Source organism: Merops nubicus, unplaced genomic scaffold (assembly GCF_000691845.1).
Source record: "Merops nubicus isolate BGI_N331 unplaced genomic scaffold, ASM69184v1 scaffold7163, whole genome shotgun sequence".
Taxonomy (NCBI): domain Eukaryota; kingdom Metazoa; phylum Chordata; class Aves; order Coraciiformes; family Meropidae; genus Merops; species Merops nubicus.
Genome location: NW_008599543.1, coordinates 22833 through 39449, shown reverse-complemented (window position 1 = coordinate 39449; position 16617 = coordinate 22833). Strand labels below are relative to the sequence as shown.

At 40.8% G+C, this 16617-nt stretch overlaps 1 protein-coding gene across 1 annotated transcript in view; it reads right to left on the bottom strand.

The window, feature by feature from the left end:
• EPG5 (ectopic P-granules autophagy protein 5 homolog (C. elegans)) overlaps positions 1-16617 on the bottom strand; it is a gene marked incomplete at its 5' end in the record, with an annotated part of 54073 nt that overhangs the window by 16066 nt on the left and 21390 nt on the right. The window contains 15 exons of the mRNA XM_008937418.1: positions 62-256; positions 1496-1652; positions 3033-3175; positions 3771-3933; positions 4783-4954; positions 6283-6424; positions 7343-7466; positions 8660-8887; positions 9077-9243; positions 11327-11446; positions 12010-12120; positions 12737-12934; positions 13910-14054; positions 14348-14488; positions 16336-16595. Of these exons, the coding sequence (XP_008935666.1) occupies positions 62-256; positions 1496-1652; positions 3033-3175; positions 3771-3933; positions 4783-4954; positions 6283-6424; positions 7343-7466; positions 8660-8887; positions 9077-9243; positions 11327-11446; positions 12010-12120; positions 12737-12934; positions 13910-14054; positions 14348-14488; positions 16336-16595 (2466 nt within the window). The remainder of the gene's footprint in view (positions 1-61; positions 257-1495; positions 1653-3032; positions 3176-3770; positions 3934-4782; positions 4955-6282; positions 6425-7342; positions 7467-8659; positions 8888-9076; positions 9244-11326; positions 11447-12009; positions 12121-12736; positions 12935-13909; positions 14055-14347; positions 14489-16335; positions 16596-16617) is intronic.

Below are 16617 nucleotides of genomic sequence, written 5' to 3'. Positions count from 1 at the left end.
AGGGAAAGAAGACCCACAAAAGCAGCCCATGAACTAGACTCATCATTCACACATACTTCACCTTTGTCAGCAGCATGAAGACAACATCACTGTTATCCTCACTCAGAAAGGTCACCACTTTTTCATATAAAGCCACAAATTCACTGGGAGAGGCAACAGGAGTGAAGTAAGGAGACAGGAGAGTACAGAGCCTTCGATTCTGCAGGATGGTCTGGAGGAGATGTCTGCACTCTGACTTGGTCCCACTGATAAACACCTGAGGAAATTGGGAATGGTGAGAAAAATGGCCCAGTATGGGTCTACTGGAAAATACACCTCTTAGAGCTTTTTGTTGAGACAATCACAATTTCTTTTTCAAAAAGGGAAGTTCTCAAACATGACAGACTGTATGAGATCAGCATCAACCAAACACTGCTGTTCCAAGAGATACAATACAAAATAAATGTTACCCTAGCACACTTGAGAACAGCACTTGTGATCACAAACGTTCTCTAAAATCATCTAGAAACACCAATTTTTTTTCTGATGGAATAGGAGAAGAAACCTAATCCAGATTTCAGCAGACCTGTTTGATATTAGGAAAAATTTAAACAGTATTATGGCTCTGAAAGGCTTTTCAGCACTTCAGTTGTTAGAGGTGCTTAAGGACAGCTGCACATTGAAACAAACTGTATCTAAGAAATGAAAATAAATACCTGGACCCAAAAGCAGAGGATAATGCATTTTCTCAGAGCACCTATGTAATGTGTTCCTCCTGGCAAGTGTTACCACCACCAGCAAGCACTTACCCTCTCTACCACCAAGCTTCTAGCCAACTCTCTACACAAAGAACACTGCAAGGCTGTAGGAGAGAGGTGTTCTAAATGCAGAGGCTGACAAAGTATGTCTCAGCTAGAAATTGATCAGTAACAGCAAAATGTATGACACAACACTCTCACACACTGGAAATACCCAAATTTTAGTCACCTGCCCAATAATCCAGACTACCTTAGCATTTAACTAACACTGTGAACGTTCATTAGCACTAAGCAGGCCTCTCAAAACAACAGTTTTTATTTTCTTTATATGCAAGCTTAAATCTCCTAATGACTGCATATATTATACAATTAGTTGAAAGGAAAATGGGAAAAAAAAAACTTGAAAGCTCATATTCAGGCTTCTGTTTTAGATCCCCAGTATCAGAAGACAATCAGAATAGGCATTATCATTGAATCATAGAATGGTTTGGGTTGGAAGGAACCTTAAAGATCACCTTGTCCCAACCACCCTGCCATGGGCATGGACACCTCCCACTGGACCAGGCTGCTCAAAGCCCCATCCAACCTGGCCATCTCCAGGCACAGGCCATCCACAACTTCCCTGGGCAACCTGTTCCAATGTCTCACTGTCCTCACAGCGAGGAATTTCTTCCTTACATCTAATCTAAATCTACCTCCTTCCAGTAGGTCATGCAAAAATCTTCATTAGGCATCCAAAAACCAGAGACTGAACTCACCTGGCCTAGAATCTCAATGCAGGATGTGAAGAATTGCCTCGTGGGAGGATTGCGCTGAGTTTCATCACACACGTACTCCACTAGTGTAAAAAACAAACTAATCCCAACTTTCTTAATTGCAGGCATAGGCTGCACCTTGTAGATATTTATTAAGGCCCTGAAAAAAAAAAAAAAGACAGGTTAAATTTAAATTATGGGAAATAATCTGTGGCAATAAAGGTTTCTTGCCAATATACAGCCTTGAGGTGGTGATTTCTGGCTTACATGATAATCAAGCACGGGTTCACAGAATCTCAGCAAGGATGAGCTTGGGAGGGATCTCTGGAGGACATGTGGACCAACCTCTCTGCTCAAGCAGGGCCACCTACAGCTAGTTGCCAGCTCTATGTCCAGATGGCTTGAGTTTCTCAAAAGATGGAGATTCCAAATCTCTCTGGGTAGTCTATGTCACCCCTCACACTAAAAAGTGTTTCGTGATGTTCAGAGGGAACCCTCTGTCCCAGTTTGTGCTCACTGCCTCTTGTGCTGTCACTGGGCACCCCTGAAAGGAGCCTGGCTTCACCTCCTCTGCATCCTCACTTCATTTTCCTACACATTGATGTGAACCCCGTGAGCCCTCTCATATCCAGGCTGAACAGTCCCAAGTAATTAATTTTAACTATTATTCCTCAATTAATTTTAATTTTATAACTCGATTAATTTTAATTGAGTTATAAAAGCTCAAGCAATTTTGTTGCCTGAAAGTGGGTACCTCCAAACCACAGAAAATCTCCCTAATCAGAGCCAGAAAATGATCATCAAAAGCTTTTCACAGCATAGTTCCAAAGGATTTCTTCTCCCTCAGATCATCTGTTTGTCATTCTTAAGCCATCTCAACTACACTTGTACTTCAAGAAAATTTACCTCATTTACTTAACAGGGTCATCAATAAAACAATTAGAACAGAATCAAACTTTGCGTGTGTATTGCCAAGTAAATGTTTTACTGAGCTTAACCCCCATCTTCACTGAGTATAAATTAGAACATCTGAAGAACATGCAATTCCACAGAGGTAAATCCCAAGACTACCTCATCCACAGACTTTTTCACATTAATGATGAAGAATGAGCACGTAGAAATAGTAACCAAATACTTTTACTTGTCTAGTGAGCAGACTCTGTAGGAAATCAACTAGACTACAAGAATCCCAGCAGAAGTCTAGAAAATTGAGAAGAATGGTGTTACAAAACTGGACCTCTGGGATGAACTCTTTGAAGTTCTTCCAAGACAAAGAGTACCTTGGACCAATCTATTTAACCCCCTCAAAAAAGAGTGGCATTATATAGGCCTCTTTCACTGCATGATTGTGCTTCACATATTGAAAAGCTACTTCAAATCTTAACTCTCGCTTAAAGCACTAAATCCTGCACTGTAACAGGGAAAAGCCTACAAAGAGGGATTAAAAACATCATGAAAAGCACACAAACAAGTTCTACATTTTAACAGAGAAAAAGAAATACAAGACATCACTATCTAAACCAGTGTCTGAATAACCTACGTTATAAAATTTTCCACATGTACTGCTGCTTCCACAACACCCAGAGAAGGTGGCTTCGTAGCTTCAGCCTGCAGTTGTCTCACTTCTTTACGCAAAGCATGAAGCTGCTGGCTCACTGCTTCATTTTTATGTTTCCCTTCAAACTAAATGACAAAGAGACACACATTCATTTCAGAATAATATTTTTGGCTGAAACTCTTCAATCTTGTACCTACTTCTGAAAATGAAGCAAGGCCCAGTAAGAGAACTCTAAACACAAATGGCTTTCCCCTGAGAGCTTTGATCAGGTTTAGTATGTCATGCCCAAGCACACATCCTTGGTCATGTTTCTAATTACCACACATTAACATAATTCATGTCTTTTGATGTAAGACTTTTAACCCACAGTGACTGAAACTTAAGAGAAGATCAAGAAATTCATATACCAAGCAACATGGGAATGTAATCTACAGTAGCTTTCATGGTTCTGTTCCCATCAGTGAGCATACTCCCACATTCACACACTGGGAAGCAGTTTAGAACGCATGCTATGAGCCAAACAGACTTTATGAAACAACTTATCCTTCAGCTGTTGATCTGCATCTCCTTTTAAGCATTACATATTAGGTATTTCAGGTAACTGTTGTGTGCATATGGATTTAGTTGGTCTACTGCTACCACTCCTGCCACCATTCAGCCACATCTCTTTCATTACCACGCCCAACAGCCCCAAAACAGCAGTGATGTCCTCTCTCTAACCTGGATGGTTAGATGAGCTGCTCCCTGGCAGCCTTTACTTGCAGTTCCTCGGCACTCCACATGGAGGGTGATCTGCTCCTCCCGATTGACATACAGCTTAGGTACCGTGTCCAGTATCTCACTGTTGAGACCAACGTGCTGAGATTCCAACAGAGCTGCAGTTCTGAAAAACATTTAATAAAGTTAACAAAATCTTTACTGAGAACAGCAATGTTAAGAACTTATAAGCTAGAGATGAGACTTCAATTTAATGTGCTATATAAAGATTTGTGAGTTTCCTAGAAAACAGAAAAAGGTTATTAAATGGAAGTTAAAACTTCAAAGTAATAAAGGAGTAGGTTTATGACAACAGAACTACTAAAGTCTGCATATGTTCTTTTTAATTATTCTTTACAACAACCTGGAAGGAAATTAAAATAGATCACCCTCTGCATGAAATGCAGTTTTTGTCCAGACAAAAAGGGCTATAGACTGGGGGATGGATTTAATCAAAACAAAGCCCACCTAAAATTGCTGCTGAAATTGTTTAGTCATATCCTCCCTTGGGCTTAGCAAGTTTTCTTTTCATTTATTATGTTGTTATTAAATTACTACATGGGAAAAGAACAGCTATAGATTCAACATCTCTGTTTCAAAATAATTTAACTGGATTCTCTTAGAGGGAGTATTAAAAACAAAAGGTCTTTTCAACACATAAAGCTAATGGTCCCAGAAATCAGACTTTTCACTTTGGGGCTCCCCTGCTTCATATTGCAGCTACTACATTAGTGCAAAGGGGTTAATTAACTTATTGTCAACAAAACTAGGCTAAAGGGAGGCTTTATTTGAAGTATGCCAAATGAGGAAAGGAGTGGAATAATAACAAGATGGCTGAGAATAATGAAAAAAATGGGACAGGAAGTAGAAATCCAGTATGGACAGCCTTGTGCCCACACCACAAACCAGGCTGATGTGAAGGGCACCTGAAGACACTGCTAGACAGCAGTGAGGCAGGAGAACAGCTGTGTCTTACTTGGCATGTCGCTGCAGGATGTTCAGGTCCTTCCGCATGAGCTGAATTGCCTCCTTCTGGCTGACCAGGCTGGCAGAGGAAATAACTGGCACAGGAGCTTTCATTGTCTGGAGGGGAAGAGGGGGCTTGGGAGTATCAAACTTCTTCAAATTATTCATTATCCTCTCTTTGGCTGGAAAAGAAAGCAGAAGCAAATTTTCTCAGCAAAAAAAGTTTAGAACAAGCTGAACAAAACCATTTTTTTTTGCATTAAAAACTTCCAGCAGCAGACAAGTCCTTCTTGGGATTCCTCTCTTATAAAAAAAAAAAAGAATCACATAACTAATTTTCCTGGTTTTGTTGACAAAGTTTATTTCACACAGCTAATTTTCATGACCATCTTGATCACATAAATACAAACATAAGGATCCAAAGCTCCACTGCTCTCCTTGTTTCCCCTAGCCACTCCTACCTTCTACCCTTCCAGTCTTCCTCTTAGCACACCATTTATTCCCCTCACCTGACAGAAGATCCCACACTTAGTCTAAGCCAAATTCATCTTTTTTTTCCTTTCCCTCCTCCTCATCCTCACCTCTAGTACAGTCAGGTCCAATTCCTCCATAAAGCACAGGCTCTGTCCAAGTCAGCTTGCTCCTCCTGCAGATTCTCAGTAGTTCCTTTGTGCAAATAGTGTCATTCACCTATGAAACTATTCCAGTTTCCTTCTATTCCCTCCTTGCTCTTTTTAACCCAGCCACCATAAATATGCAAATCTCAGCATATCCATAATATACCTACCATTGCTATTATCCCCTTCTATGCTGTAGTAATCCATTAATCATGCCAAAATTTCAAGGAATGGCAATGGGAATAATACAAAAAAAAAAAGGCAGAGACAACCTTTCTGTTTTCAGTTACACTGGTTTTTGCCTTTGCTTGCAGCTGTCTCTATCTAAACCTTGGGAAAATTCAGCCTGCCTGGAGCATGCTTTGTGCAGAGGAAACCTTGAGGAGCTCACCCCTGACGCTCTAGGCACAACAACCTGCTCTGCTGTGATGTGACAAACTTAAAGACAAAAACATCAAACATTAGACTCTGACATGAGCATCTTAGCAAGAACACAATGAAAACTTTCTACATGGGCCTGTAGTGATAGGACAAAAGGAGTACTGAATTTCAACTGAAAGAGGAAGAAATTCTTCACTGTGAGAGTGGTGAAACACTGGAACAGGTTGCTCAGGGAAGCTGTGGATGGGGGCTTTGAACAACCTCGTCTAGTCTGAGGTGTCCCTGCCCATGGCAGTGGGGTTGGAACTAGATGATCTTTAAGGTCCTTTCCAACCCAAACCAGTCTGTGATTCCATAAAAATACTGTACCTGTATAAAACAAACTGTATTAACTTTTCTCATCTTCATTAACCTTTATTCATAGACATCATTATGTTCCTATAGAAACCAGGACTCCACATTCTAATATTTGTTTCTGGAACAGTTTCTTTACCAAAACACTAATCTCTTACCTGATAAAGGGTTGGTAAAATCTGTTTGCCCTGCAGAAACAGAGGTTGCATGTGATTCAAGCTGAACCTGCAGCCAGAGGTTTAGAGCTTCCTGAAACTCATGGTGTATGAGTTCAACATTGACATACTCCATCCACAACTCCTAAAGCACAAAAGAATTAAATTATTACTCCTATTTTGGTCAGTACTATATACTGTGCATCCATCCTAGTAGAGCTGAAGTAAAACTAGACCCGGCAGTTATAAGTCATAGAAAAATTATTACTAGGGAGAAAGAAAAAAAAAATCTATACTGAAGAAAAAAGCTGCAGAATTTTTATCACACATACAGACAAGCGTTCATGACACAGAAGAAATCTGACAAGCACACAGAGTATAATTTCTAATAGATAAGAGAGAAAGGGTGCAGATTATTAAAACTGTTTTTAAAAAAGGAACAAGGAGAACACCAAGACATGTAAAACATCATGGCATGATTTACTGTAAAATGGCCAGAGCAGGCTGCATTTCCAGTAGTCACATACAACGAAGGAATAAAAAAAGCAGGCATGAGGAAATGCCCTTCCAAAGCCTCCCCTCTCACAGGTTTTTAATTATACTAATTCTTCAGGCTTGCTGGACAGAATAATATATGCTTTCCACTCACTAATTTGAGTAGAAGATTAAATTTATATAAATATAAATTTATATTTGAACCTGACATATTACAGACTTCCAACATGAGATTTCAGCTTCCAGTCTTTTATTATTTAAGGTTCCAACTCTAATACTTCTCTAAAACTATCTTAGTGTATAAAAAGAATTACAGAACAGTACAGAAAAAATACTGTGTTCTCATTAAGATACACCAGAAATCTATTCAGGAGTCCTCACTCAGATATAAAGGGAGGCAGTTTGGGATAGCACAGAATTTTTAGGAAAAAAGAGCTGTGAAAATATCATACGTGCTGTATGCATATCAAAGATCAGTGACACCAAGTCCCTCACTACTTTAGAGGACTCAATTTAACAAATTAAGTGTATCTTGGGTCCCAGACTGCCAGTGTCATTAGCACTTCACCTGTTGATTCTGCATGACTTTAGCAAGTCTGTGAGCATCATACTGCTTTGGTAAAGAAGGAATGTACATGTCTCCTTTCTGGAAACTCTCTTCTTCCAACCACAAAATAAAGACATTACAAAGCCTGAAAAGAAAAACAAGAATAAAAATAAATCAGTGTGAACTTCAGTTGTATGCATAGCATGTATTACACAGCAGTCTCACTCCAGAGTTTAGAGGTAAGGCAACAAATAATGCTGCAAGGTGACATGGCTCAAAGAATAGATGTTTCAGGTGCTTTGTGACTAGTTTACTGTCAGTTCAAATACTAGCAGTGGAAAGAAGCTATTTAGACAAATATGAAGGGCACTGAGAAAGAGTTAGATGATAAATTTTGAAAAGGAAAACATTTATGCAAATCAGCAGCTAACCCAAGAGTAGAATAGTCTCTTATGTCAAGGAATCTCATCCACAACCCCATTCAAAAGACCAAAGGAATAAAAAAAAAAATCCCAAACTTTTCAGCAAGTTTGGCTTCTCACCCCATGTCTTCTCTAGAGTGCCTGCTCCAAAAGGTCACACTTGAGTTGAGCTGCATCTCTTAATTTCTTTCCAGACTCAAATTCATAGCTGGTTTATTCTCATTTCCTCCTCTGCTAACACTGTCCATTACATAATATACCTCTTCTTCAACTGGCATCATTCTACCGAGTAGTACTCCTTTTATAATCATATCATTCAAGCTTTCCTGACAAGGAAGAACTAGAATGACATTATATCTTCACACTGTGGTATTAAATATCACTAGCAAATTTCTTTTTTCTCTGTCAGTGTGACTGGTGAAAAACTGGACTTAGTAATCTCATTTCAAGAGTCAGCCCTCATGAATGCTACCAATATTTTCCCTCCTGTCTAGCTGGTCATTAAATTTCCTGAGCATAAGATTTACATATCTCTAAAGCAGTCTGGTTTTATGTTGGAGTGGGGAATTCCTTAGAAGTGAAAGACTGAAAATATTAACCAACTTACTGCCACTGAGCACTTCTGGATTGTTTTTCACAAGTGATCAAAGAGGATTTATAATCCCCCTTGTTTGTTTGCACAGTACCCACAGGTTTCTGGGGAGGGGAAGCACTTAAAAGAAGCTCAGAGCCCATATGGCCAAATCTCCTGAATAAGGGATTCTTTCCAAATATTCCTCTCAGCTAGTTTCTGTGAATATTCAGATACTGTAATACTGCAAACATATCTTAAGCTAGACTTCTGAGACCAAAGGTGTCTGTCCAGCTGCTCAGGTGGTTGCACTCAGTAAGACTGAACTGTGCAGGCTTTTTTTACCTGACAAGTTCCTTATGCAGTTCTGGTGAAGTCAGGTAATCTGGCAAGCAGCTCGCCTTCTCTGGTGACCTGTCACTGCCCTCTGTGGGACTGTCCACTCTTAGTGCCTTACTGGCAGCATGGTGGAAGTCTGCTACCTCTATTAAGCGCTGCTTCATTTCACTTAGTAAGGTCACATGAGCTGCACTCTGGAAAAAACGCCTTCCAATACAACCATCCACAGGTAACCTAAAAATGAACAAAAAAAGCACAATAAAGTCCTACTGCAAGTGTCCAATCAGCACTTCTGCAAATAAACTGACTCTAGAGAAACTGCTGGTAGCTTGGTGCTGTCTTAGCGTGAGGCATTTAATCCCACTTGCAGTGCAAATTTATCAGGGCTTGCTAATCTGCTAGAGCCCTCAGGATCAGACTCACCCATACTGTGGTCCTGGTCGGTGAAGGTAAAGGAGGAAGAATTTCTGCCAGATCAGAGGCATGAGAGGGTGATCAGCAGGGGTAGCAAGGGCCTGGTGAGCCCAGCGGTAGATCATGAGCCTCTGGAGGGAAGGTACAACGGGCAGCTTCAGCTGGGTCTGTGCTTTCTGAAAAAGGAACAGTTTTCAGACAAGCATTTTGCTGCAGTTCCCTGTCACAGGTTAATTTAACAGATTAACACAGCATGAAAACTCAGCAATTACAGAGAAGAAAGCTTTGGAAACCTTCATGCATTCGTTACAGGTCTTAGAAGAAGAGTTGCCCAGCTCACAGTTATGTTGGACAGCTGTTAGAGAGCAGTGCTGCATCTCTGATGCTTAAAAAAAAAACAGCATGATGGCTCTGTGATGCAAGGCCAACATCAAAGGATAGTTTGGGTTGGAAGGGACCTTAAAGACCATCTAATTCCAACCCCTCTTCCATAGGCAGGGACACCTCACACTTGATCAGGCTGCTGCACCCAACCTGGCCTTGAACACACTTCCATCACCCCACACACAGGCCGTTGGTGTTAGTCACAGTTAATTACTCTTCTTCCTCACAGAGGCAGATGCTCCTGGTTTAGACTTCCCTAAAACTGATGATGTTAAGGAACAAAGTTGCAACAGTGAAGCACACAGCACATTCCAAGCAGTGAAAATAAGTCTTAAGCCATGTGAGGATGCAGAATTCTACAGGATGCTACTCTTTCAGCTTTTTCCAGACTACACTCCACACAGCCCTACTGAAAACTTTAAAAAGTGAAGTACAACTGATGTGAAGAAAGAATGCACATGGAAAAAGGCATTTTTCTTTCTGCAAAAGCAGACAGAGGGCAAAGGTATGTATGAACAGCAGCACTGCTCATTAGCAACACGGAACACTAGTCCACAGACCCATTCCATCATTGACAAGTCACACCCCAAGCTCCCACAGACAGTGCCTGAAGCACTGAAGGGGAGGCTACTCTGAGCCCCCAACTCTCAGTGCAGACCCTGGAACTACCTCATCCCCCACACTAGACCTTCAGAGCCCTCAGCACCCTTTTCCACACACTACCCACAAACTATCTCACTGTTCTGCAGCTAAATCAGGACATGCAAGCCAAGGGACAAATGCACTCTAGACCAGTCTGCAAGGATGCAAGGTGTGTACAGCCTGGACACAGCCCAGAAGCTCTACAAAAATAGGTTTGCCTGGGCTATCTCGTTCATTAAAACACACTGAAAAGGTTAGGATGAAGGGTGGGCCAAAAATTATACTTTGAGACTGGACAGCCCTGGCTTCTACTTGCTTCATTCCAGAACTTCTAACTGAATTGGGCAAAGAACTTGGAAAATGCTTCAACATGGCTTAAATCACACCTGACAAAGTGTCTTTTTTAAGAAGTATAATGTCCAGGTTTGACTAGGATAGGGTTAATTTTCACCAGAGGTTGGGAGGGTAGATAAGGAAACTAGCCAATAGGTTATTTGATACAATGCTGACCTCACATCCAGGACACAGGGGCTGGGCAAGGCTTATCTTTTCAGTCAGGCAGTCTGGGGTCACACCATCACTTTGACTGGAGGGTAACGTGGTCTGTTTCTTTGTATCACTTACTTCATATATTGATATTAGTGTTTGTTGTTCTTTTTGTATTAAATTCTCATTAACTCAACCCAAGGGGTTTTCTAATTTTCTCCCTCCAGTTCAGTGAGTGAGTAGCCACATGGTGCTCATCTCCTGGCTGTGTCTAAACAACAAAGACCTGAACAGCTCTGGGAGTCTTGGAAAACAATTGACCAAACACAGAGAAAAGTAAAGCCCAAACTTCTGAAAACCTCAGATCATCTGAGAAATGCTCTTTGAGATATAGCCACATTTTTCCACCTGTAAAACGAGTACCTGCACTTCCCATCTCAGTGGTACAGCATAAATCCACTGAAGACCACGAGGCATTCTTGGGTGACCCAAAAATCATGCAAGAGCACTAATTAATGCCTGAAGCTTTTTGTAAATTGTTATATTTTAAACAGCAGGTATCTGCAAGGCAGCTTTTAAGTGTTCAACTCCAAATGTAAAAGAAAAGTTCCCTGAGGTACATTTGCTCCTGGAAAGCTAAAGTATTAGCTATGATTTAGTCTTGGTGAGAAAAGTACATAAGATGAAAACTAAGGAACACTTTTCTCTAGTAGTTCTCTGTACCAAAAGCACAAACAGTCCTCTCACCTTCAAAGCTTGGTCAGGAGTTAATGCATTGATAACCAGCTCCCCCTCCACGACTCTGCGAAGCTGTGAATCTTCTTCAAATATTGACTCCATATTCAGCACCACCCACGAGAACCAGACCTGTACAACACATTAGTAACAGAAACACTGGTCACAAAATGCCTGGGGTAGGATCAGGAAGCTCACTGTTCTTAATAGGAGCATGGTTTTGACAGATTCTCATTCCAAAGGTGTTAAAGCACTGTTGTAGGATTTTTTTGCTCAATTATGGAACTTGCTTAAGCAGAGAGAAAGTAACTAGTGTTCAAAATATTTATCTGGTAAAGACTGATCTAACAGAAAAGTCAGGTTTTATGTATTTTCTCTCACAAAATACAGTAAAACCAATCGAAGATTAAAAGAATTCTGAACTAATAAATCCTATTATATGAACTCTTGGACACAGATCAGACAAACTCTCTGTGAAAAATATTCATGCTCCCTTTAGTGTAATAAACTCACAGCATTCTCTTAGGCTAAATTAGGATTTTATCACAAGAAAATTCACACACACTGGAATACGAAGAAAAGGAGAACAAAAGAAAATCTACAAAAACCTGTGAAAGTAGAAAAAAAAAAATCACCTAGACACCTGTGTATTGCTTGTCCAGGGTTGGTCACAGAACACCATCTTACCCACCTACCTGAGAGGAATTGGCATTGCCCTCGACAAAGGAAGGTGTCACGTTGCCTGCCACAATCCAGCTAACAAGTGAAGACAGGAGACCTTTGTCACAGTGGTAGCCCAAAGCATTCTGCTTGGAACAGAGAACATTGGCTGTTTTTGTAAGCAGCTTCACATGATTTACAAGCTACAGGAATGTCACTCCACCTTCATCCAGGTTCCCTTCTGCCTCATGTTGCTGCTTCCCAACCTCTCAGCTCAGCCAGCTACCACTCAAATGCCTGCCTGGACTTTATTTCTTTTTCAGTTAAAAGATTCTGTCATAGTGAGAGTGGCTATTTGTTTCAGGAGAGGAAGCTCTATTTTGTTCTTAAAGCACTATTAGGCATTTGAAATGCAAAAAACCACAAATTAAAATGCTATGATAGAACTCTTACAAATGAAACCAATATTCCAAATGGGTTTTAATGATTAAGATATCAGACTTTCCATTCATCTTTGGATAGTGCAGGGCTTTTTATTACTTTGCTATATTTATATTAAAATGTTATATTTAACAGCTTTATTATTACTTTTCATTAATCTTGACCTACTCAGAATCAAATCAGATGACCTCATTATCACTCATCATTAGAATTGTTCTTGTTGCATTCAGGAAAATATATTCACATGAAAATGAGCACGGGCAACACATGAACCATGACCAATTTACTCAACAGCCACACCAATACACCACACCTGTTTACCTTGTGCTGTTGGTAAAGCAGCTTTTGCACACACTCCTCTTGGCTGTACCGAAAAGCAGCTTTGCACAAGTCATCCAGCAAGGAGAGAGTTGCCCTGTCCCTGTGCCACAGCTGCTGGCTGGTGAGCACCTGAACCCAGAACTCCAGCACTGCAGCAGGCCCCACTCCATTCGGCTGGTCGCTTCGAAAAATGTGAGTCTGCCAAATTAAAGGGTAAAATTACTCAAGGGATTGCAATTCAAGCTTAAGAGTTTACTGAAAAACTGTCTAACTTGCACAAGGTTGTGGGATTATCAGCAAAAAGAGACACACAAGCTTCAAACAGGACCCCCGTGACCTGTGGGCATAAATGGCACCTATTCCTGAAGTGCAGCCTGCAAAAGGACTTCCCAGAGTAGATCTGTTTCCCTTTAGTCCTCACCCCTCTCTAATGTTAGTGGATCTTGGTTCCTGACCTCACTGCACTAAGAAAAAAAAAAATCTGTTGTTCCTTAACAGAAGAACACTTTTTCATACCACAGCAATAAATTAATAGTCAAAAACAAAGCTCTCAAACATTAATGTATCTGCTGCATTCCTCAACTACCACAAGTGAGAAAGTGATGCACATTATGCTCCCTTTTAAGGCAGTTTTAACCCTGTATTAGAAAAGATGTCTGGAAGGCACCAGTTCTTATTATGTGCATTGTCACATGTACTGCCATATTTAGGCAAGTTTAAGCAGAAGTATTTCAGGAAACCAAACCAAACTTTTCATGCTTGATGCAGGGTATACCATGGCTGCAGAACTGCTAGATTCAGTGTCCTTTCTAACCTTAAACATTAACTTAGTCAAAAGAGCCTATCTGGTTTTATTAAAAAAAAAAAAAAAGGATGGGTGGATTAATCAGTTTTGTCCCAAGAAACAAGTGATAGGAGAAGAGGAAGCAGCCCCAAGTTGTGCTAGGGGAGGTTTAAGATGGACATGAGGAAAAATGTCTTCATGGAAAGGGTCAAGGCCTGTGCCAGGCTGCCCAGGGCAGTGGTGGAGTCCCCACCCCTGGAGGGGTTTCCAAGCCGTGGAGATGTGGGCTGAGGGACACGGGGCAGTGGGGACCTGGCTGTTTTGGGTTAACAGTTGCACTCAGTGATCTTACAGGTCTTCTCCAACCTAAACAAGACTGTGATTCTTACCTGTATCATACTACTGAGCAGCTTAACATTTTCTCCATAGTTTGTTCCTGTCAAGTGCTGTGTTACTTTATGAGTAACCTGCTGGGTCACACCTTGAGGGACTCCACTATCCAGATGGAGGAACAGCTGGACATAAGATAAAAACCTAGGAATGTCAACAAACTAAATTAATTCTAAAATTTCTCTTACTGCATAATAAATTTTAAAAAATCTGTATTCTGGGGAATTTAAATTATTGGAGAATTTTAAACCAGTTCAACAGCACTGGTGACACCCACACACAAGGACTTTGATCCACAACCCTGCTGCAGATTTACTTGCTCCATTTTAACAAGTCATAGGGACAGTATGAGCAGTTCACAGCAGAGAAATTTGACAGTTATTATGACATTTCATTGTTCTTTTTCCATAAACATAGTAGAAAAATATAATGCTTACTGTTCATTCTTCAGGAGATAATACTGGCAAGAGTAAAACAAGGGTAAAATTTTATCCAGCACATGGACTACTGTTCTCAGATATCTGGACTGGATGAGTACACCCACAAGAGGGATCCCTTCAGCACAGAACTTCTCAATGCTGTCAAAAAACAAACAAACCAAAATAAATACAGAAAAATACAGAGACCATCAGTAGAAAGGAAGACAAGGTGTTAATATTTTTTTTTTGTGAACTGAGATGTAAAGACATTTATACCTTTAAACTTTAACTTTGAAATCCTCAACAGCTAACTCCATTTTTTTCTTCAGCTGTAGGAGTGATTCAACTACTGACAGATTTGGCAAATATTTCCTGCCTTTCTAGGGGTTTGTGTCTTGTCTTCCAAAAATCACTGGAGACACAGATCTTCATCCACCAAGTATGAATCAATGTAAATCTCACCTGTTCTTGCCTAGCCTAGGCAACCAGCCTCCCTCTCCAGGCAAAGGAAGAACCTACAGAGGGAGCTCCACATTATCTAGCTTTGTCATCTCCTCTGGATGGGTGATGCTCTGGATACCTTTCTTCACTAGCTATAGCTGGAGCTCAGAGGGTTTCCTCTACAGTAGGACGTAGATGGCTGCAGTTAGCTTAGATGAATCCTACAATTAGAACCCAGAAACCTCACTAGTGTTGACCTCCTTGATGCACTACATCGTTTTGCTAGCTGAGAAGGGTTGCACATTAAGAAAATATGCAAAGCATTAATGCTGTGTCTACTCTGAAAGCATGAAAATGATACATCATATTGTCACTAGCATGCAGTACAGCACTGTGTCTTCTGATCATTAACATACCCAGCCTCAAACTTTTGCATGGGATAGATTAGTGTTACTGTTTAGCTAGGATGTTTAGAAGGATGTCAAATGTTTCTTCATAAGCTTGAAAGTATGTGGAAGGTGAAAAAAAAACACAACAAAAAAAAACCACGTGACAGAAAAGGTTCCTTGGTTTTCCTTCCATGCTCAAAGTCTTGTAAAAATTTCCACTCTCAAACTAGAGCAGCTTCATCTCAGCCTCAAGTCACCCTAGTGCTTTGAAGAGGCATGAATGTATCTATGACAACCTTAGCAACAAGCAATGGCTTGGGGAAGGAGAAGAAAGCAAAGACAATTTCTCTTCAAAGAGTAAAGCAATTACTATACGTCAAAAATAAGTTAGGAAAGTTTTTAATATAAGTAAGAGACAAAGAGATGACCAATTCAGGGACAAAATACCTGGGAGACACTGATTGATCTACGCCTGACTCTGTACTTTAATCAGCTAGTACACTATGTCCAAAAACATTACCTACAAACAGCTGAAAGCACTGGAAAAGACTGTGCTGGAACAGAGTCAGGTCTAGGAGGTTCAGTATCAATGTCATAAGGCTCTGTACTTATCATTACTAGCATGATTGGTTCTGTTTTTCTTCTCACTATTTTCTGAATGCTCTACTGAAGGTTACTAAAAAAAATAAACCTTAACTGTAGAACAATCTTTTCAGTAAGAGTGCTTAAAAGTTATTCCCATTCTTAGCACTCATGCTAACCTCTCTCAGTTTCAATGCTATTTCTTATGACTATTTTGACATTAACATGCAGAAGGCAAAAAACAGTGTTCACAAAATAAAGGAAATGGCACTTTGAAACTAGTTCCTGAAAGACTGCTCAATCCTTTACATCAGAAGTCCTTTATCCTTTGAACAAGCATGAAGAAGTTAACATTGCTCAGTTCATCATTAGGCTGCTCAGTTACTGGGGCTATCCATCCAAGGCAAAGACAGGCACACAAAGAGGGTGGCAGAGCCTGGAGCAGCTGCCCAGAGAGGCTGTGGAGTCTCCTTCTCAGGGGAGATTCCAAACCCCCCTGGATGCCATCCTGGGCACCCTGCTGTGGCTGACCTGCTGGAGCAGGGGGGTTTGATGAGATGATCTCCAGAGGTCTCCCACCTTTCTGAGTCTTACCTGTGTCCTAGCGTGGTCATTGACAGTGCCAGGTAACAGCCAATAGGGATGTTTGCTTTCACAGCCTTCAGGAGGGGGTGCAGCGTGACCGACTCCCCCAAGTCCAGCACCCTGTCAGAGGCAGGAACTCCAGGCCAGCCATGCTGCACACCACGGTCATTTCTGTGAAGCTTTAGCCTCAAAACCAATCCCCAGGCCCACTGATTAAAGGAAGTCTCTGGTGTTTCCCCATAACGAACAATGCTGGCTAAGTAGGAGACCTGGAAGAAAGCAGGAGGAGCA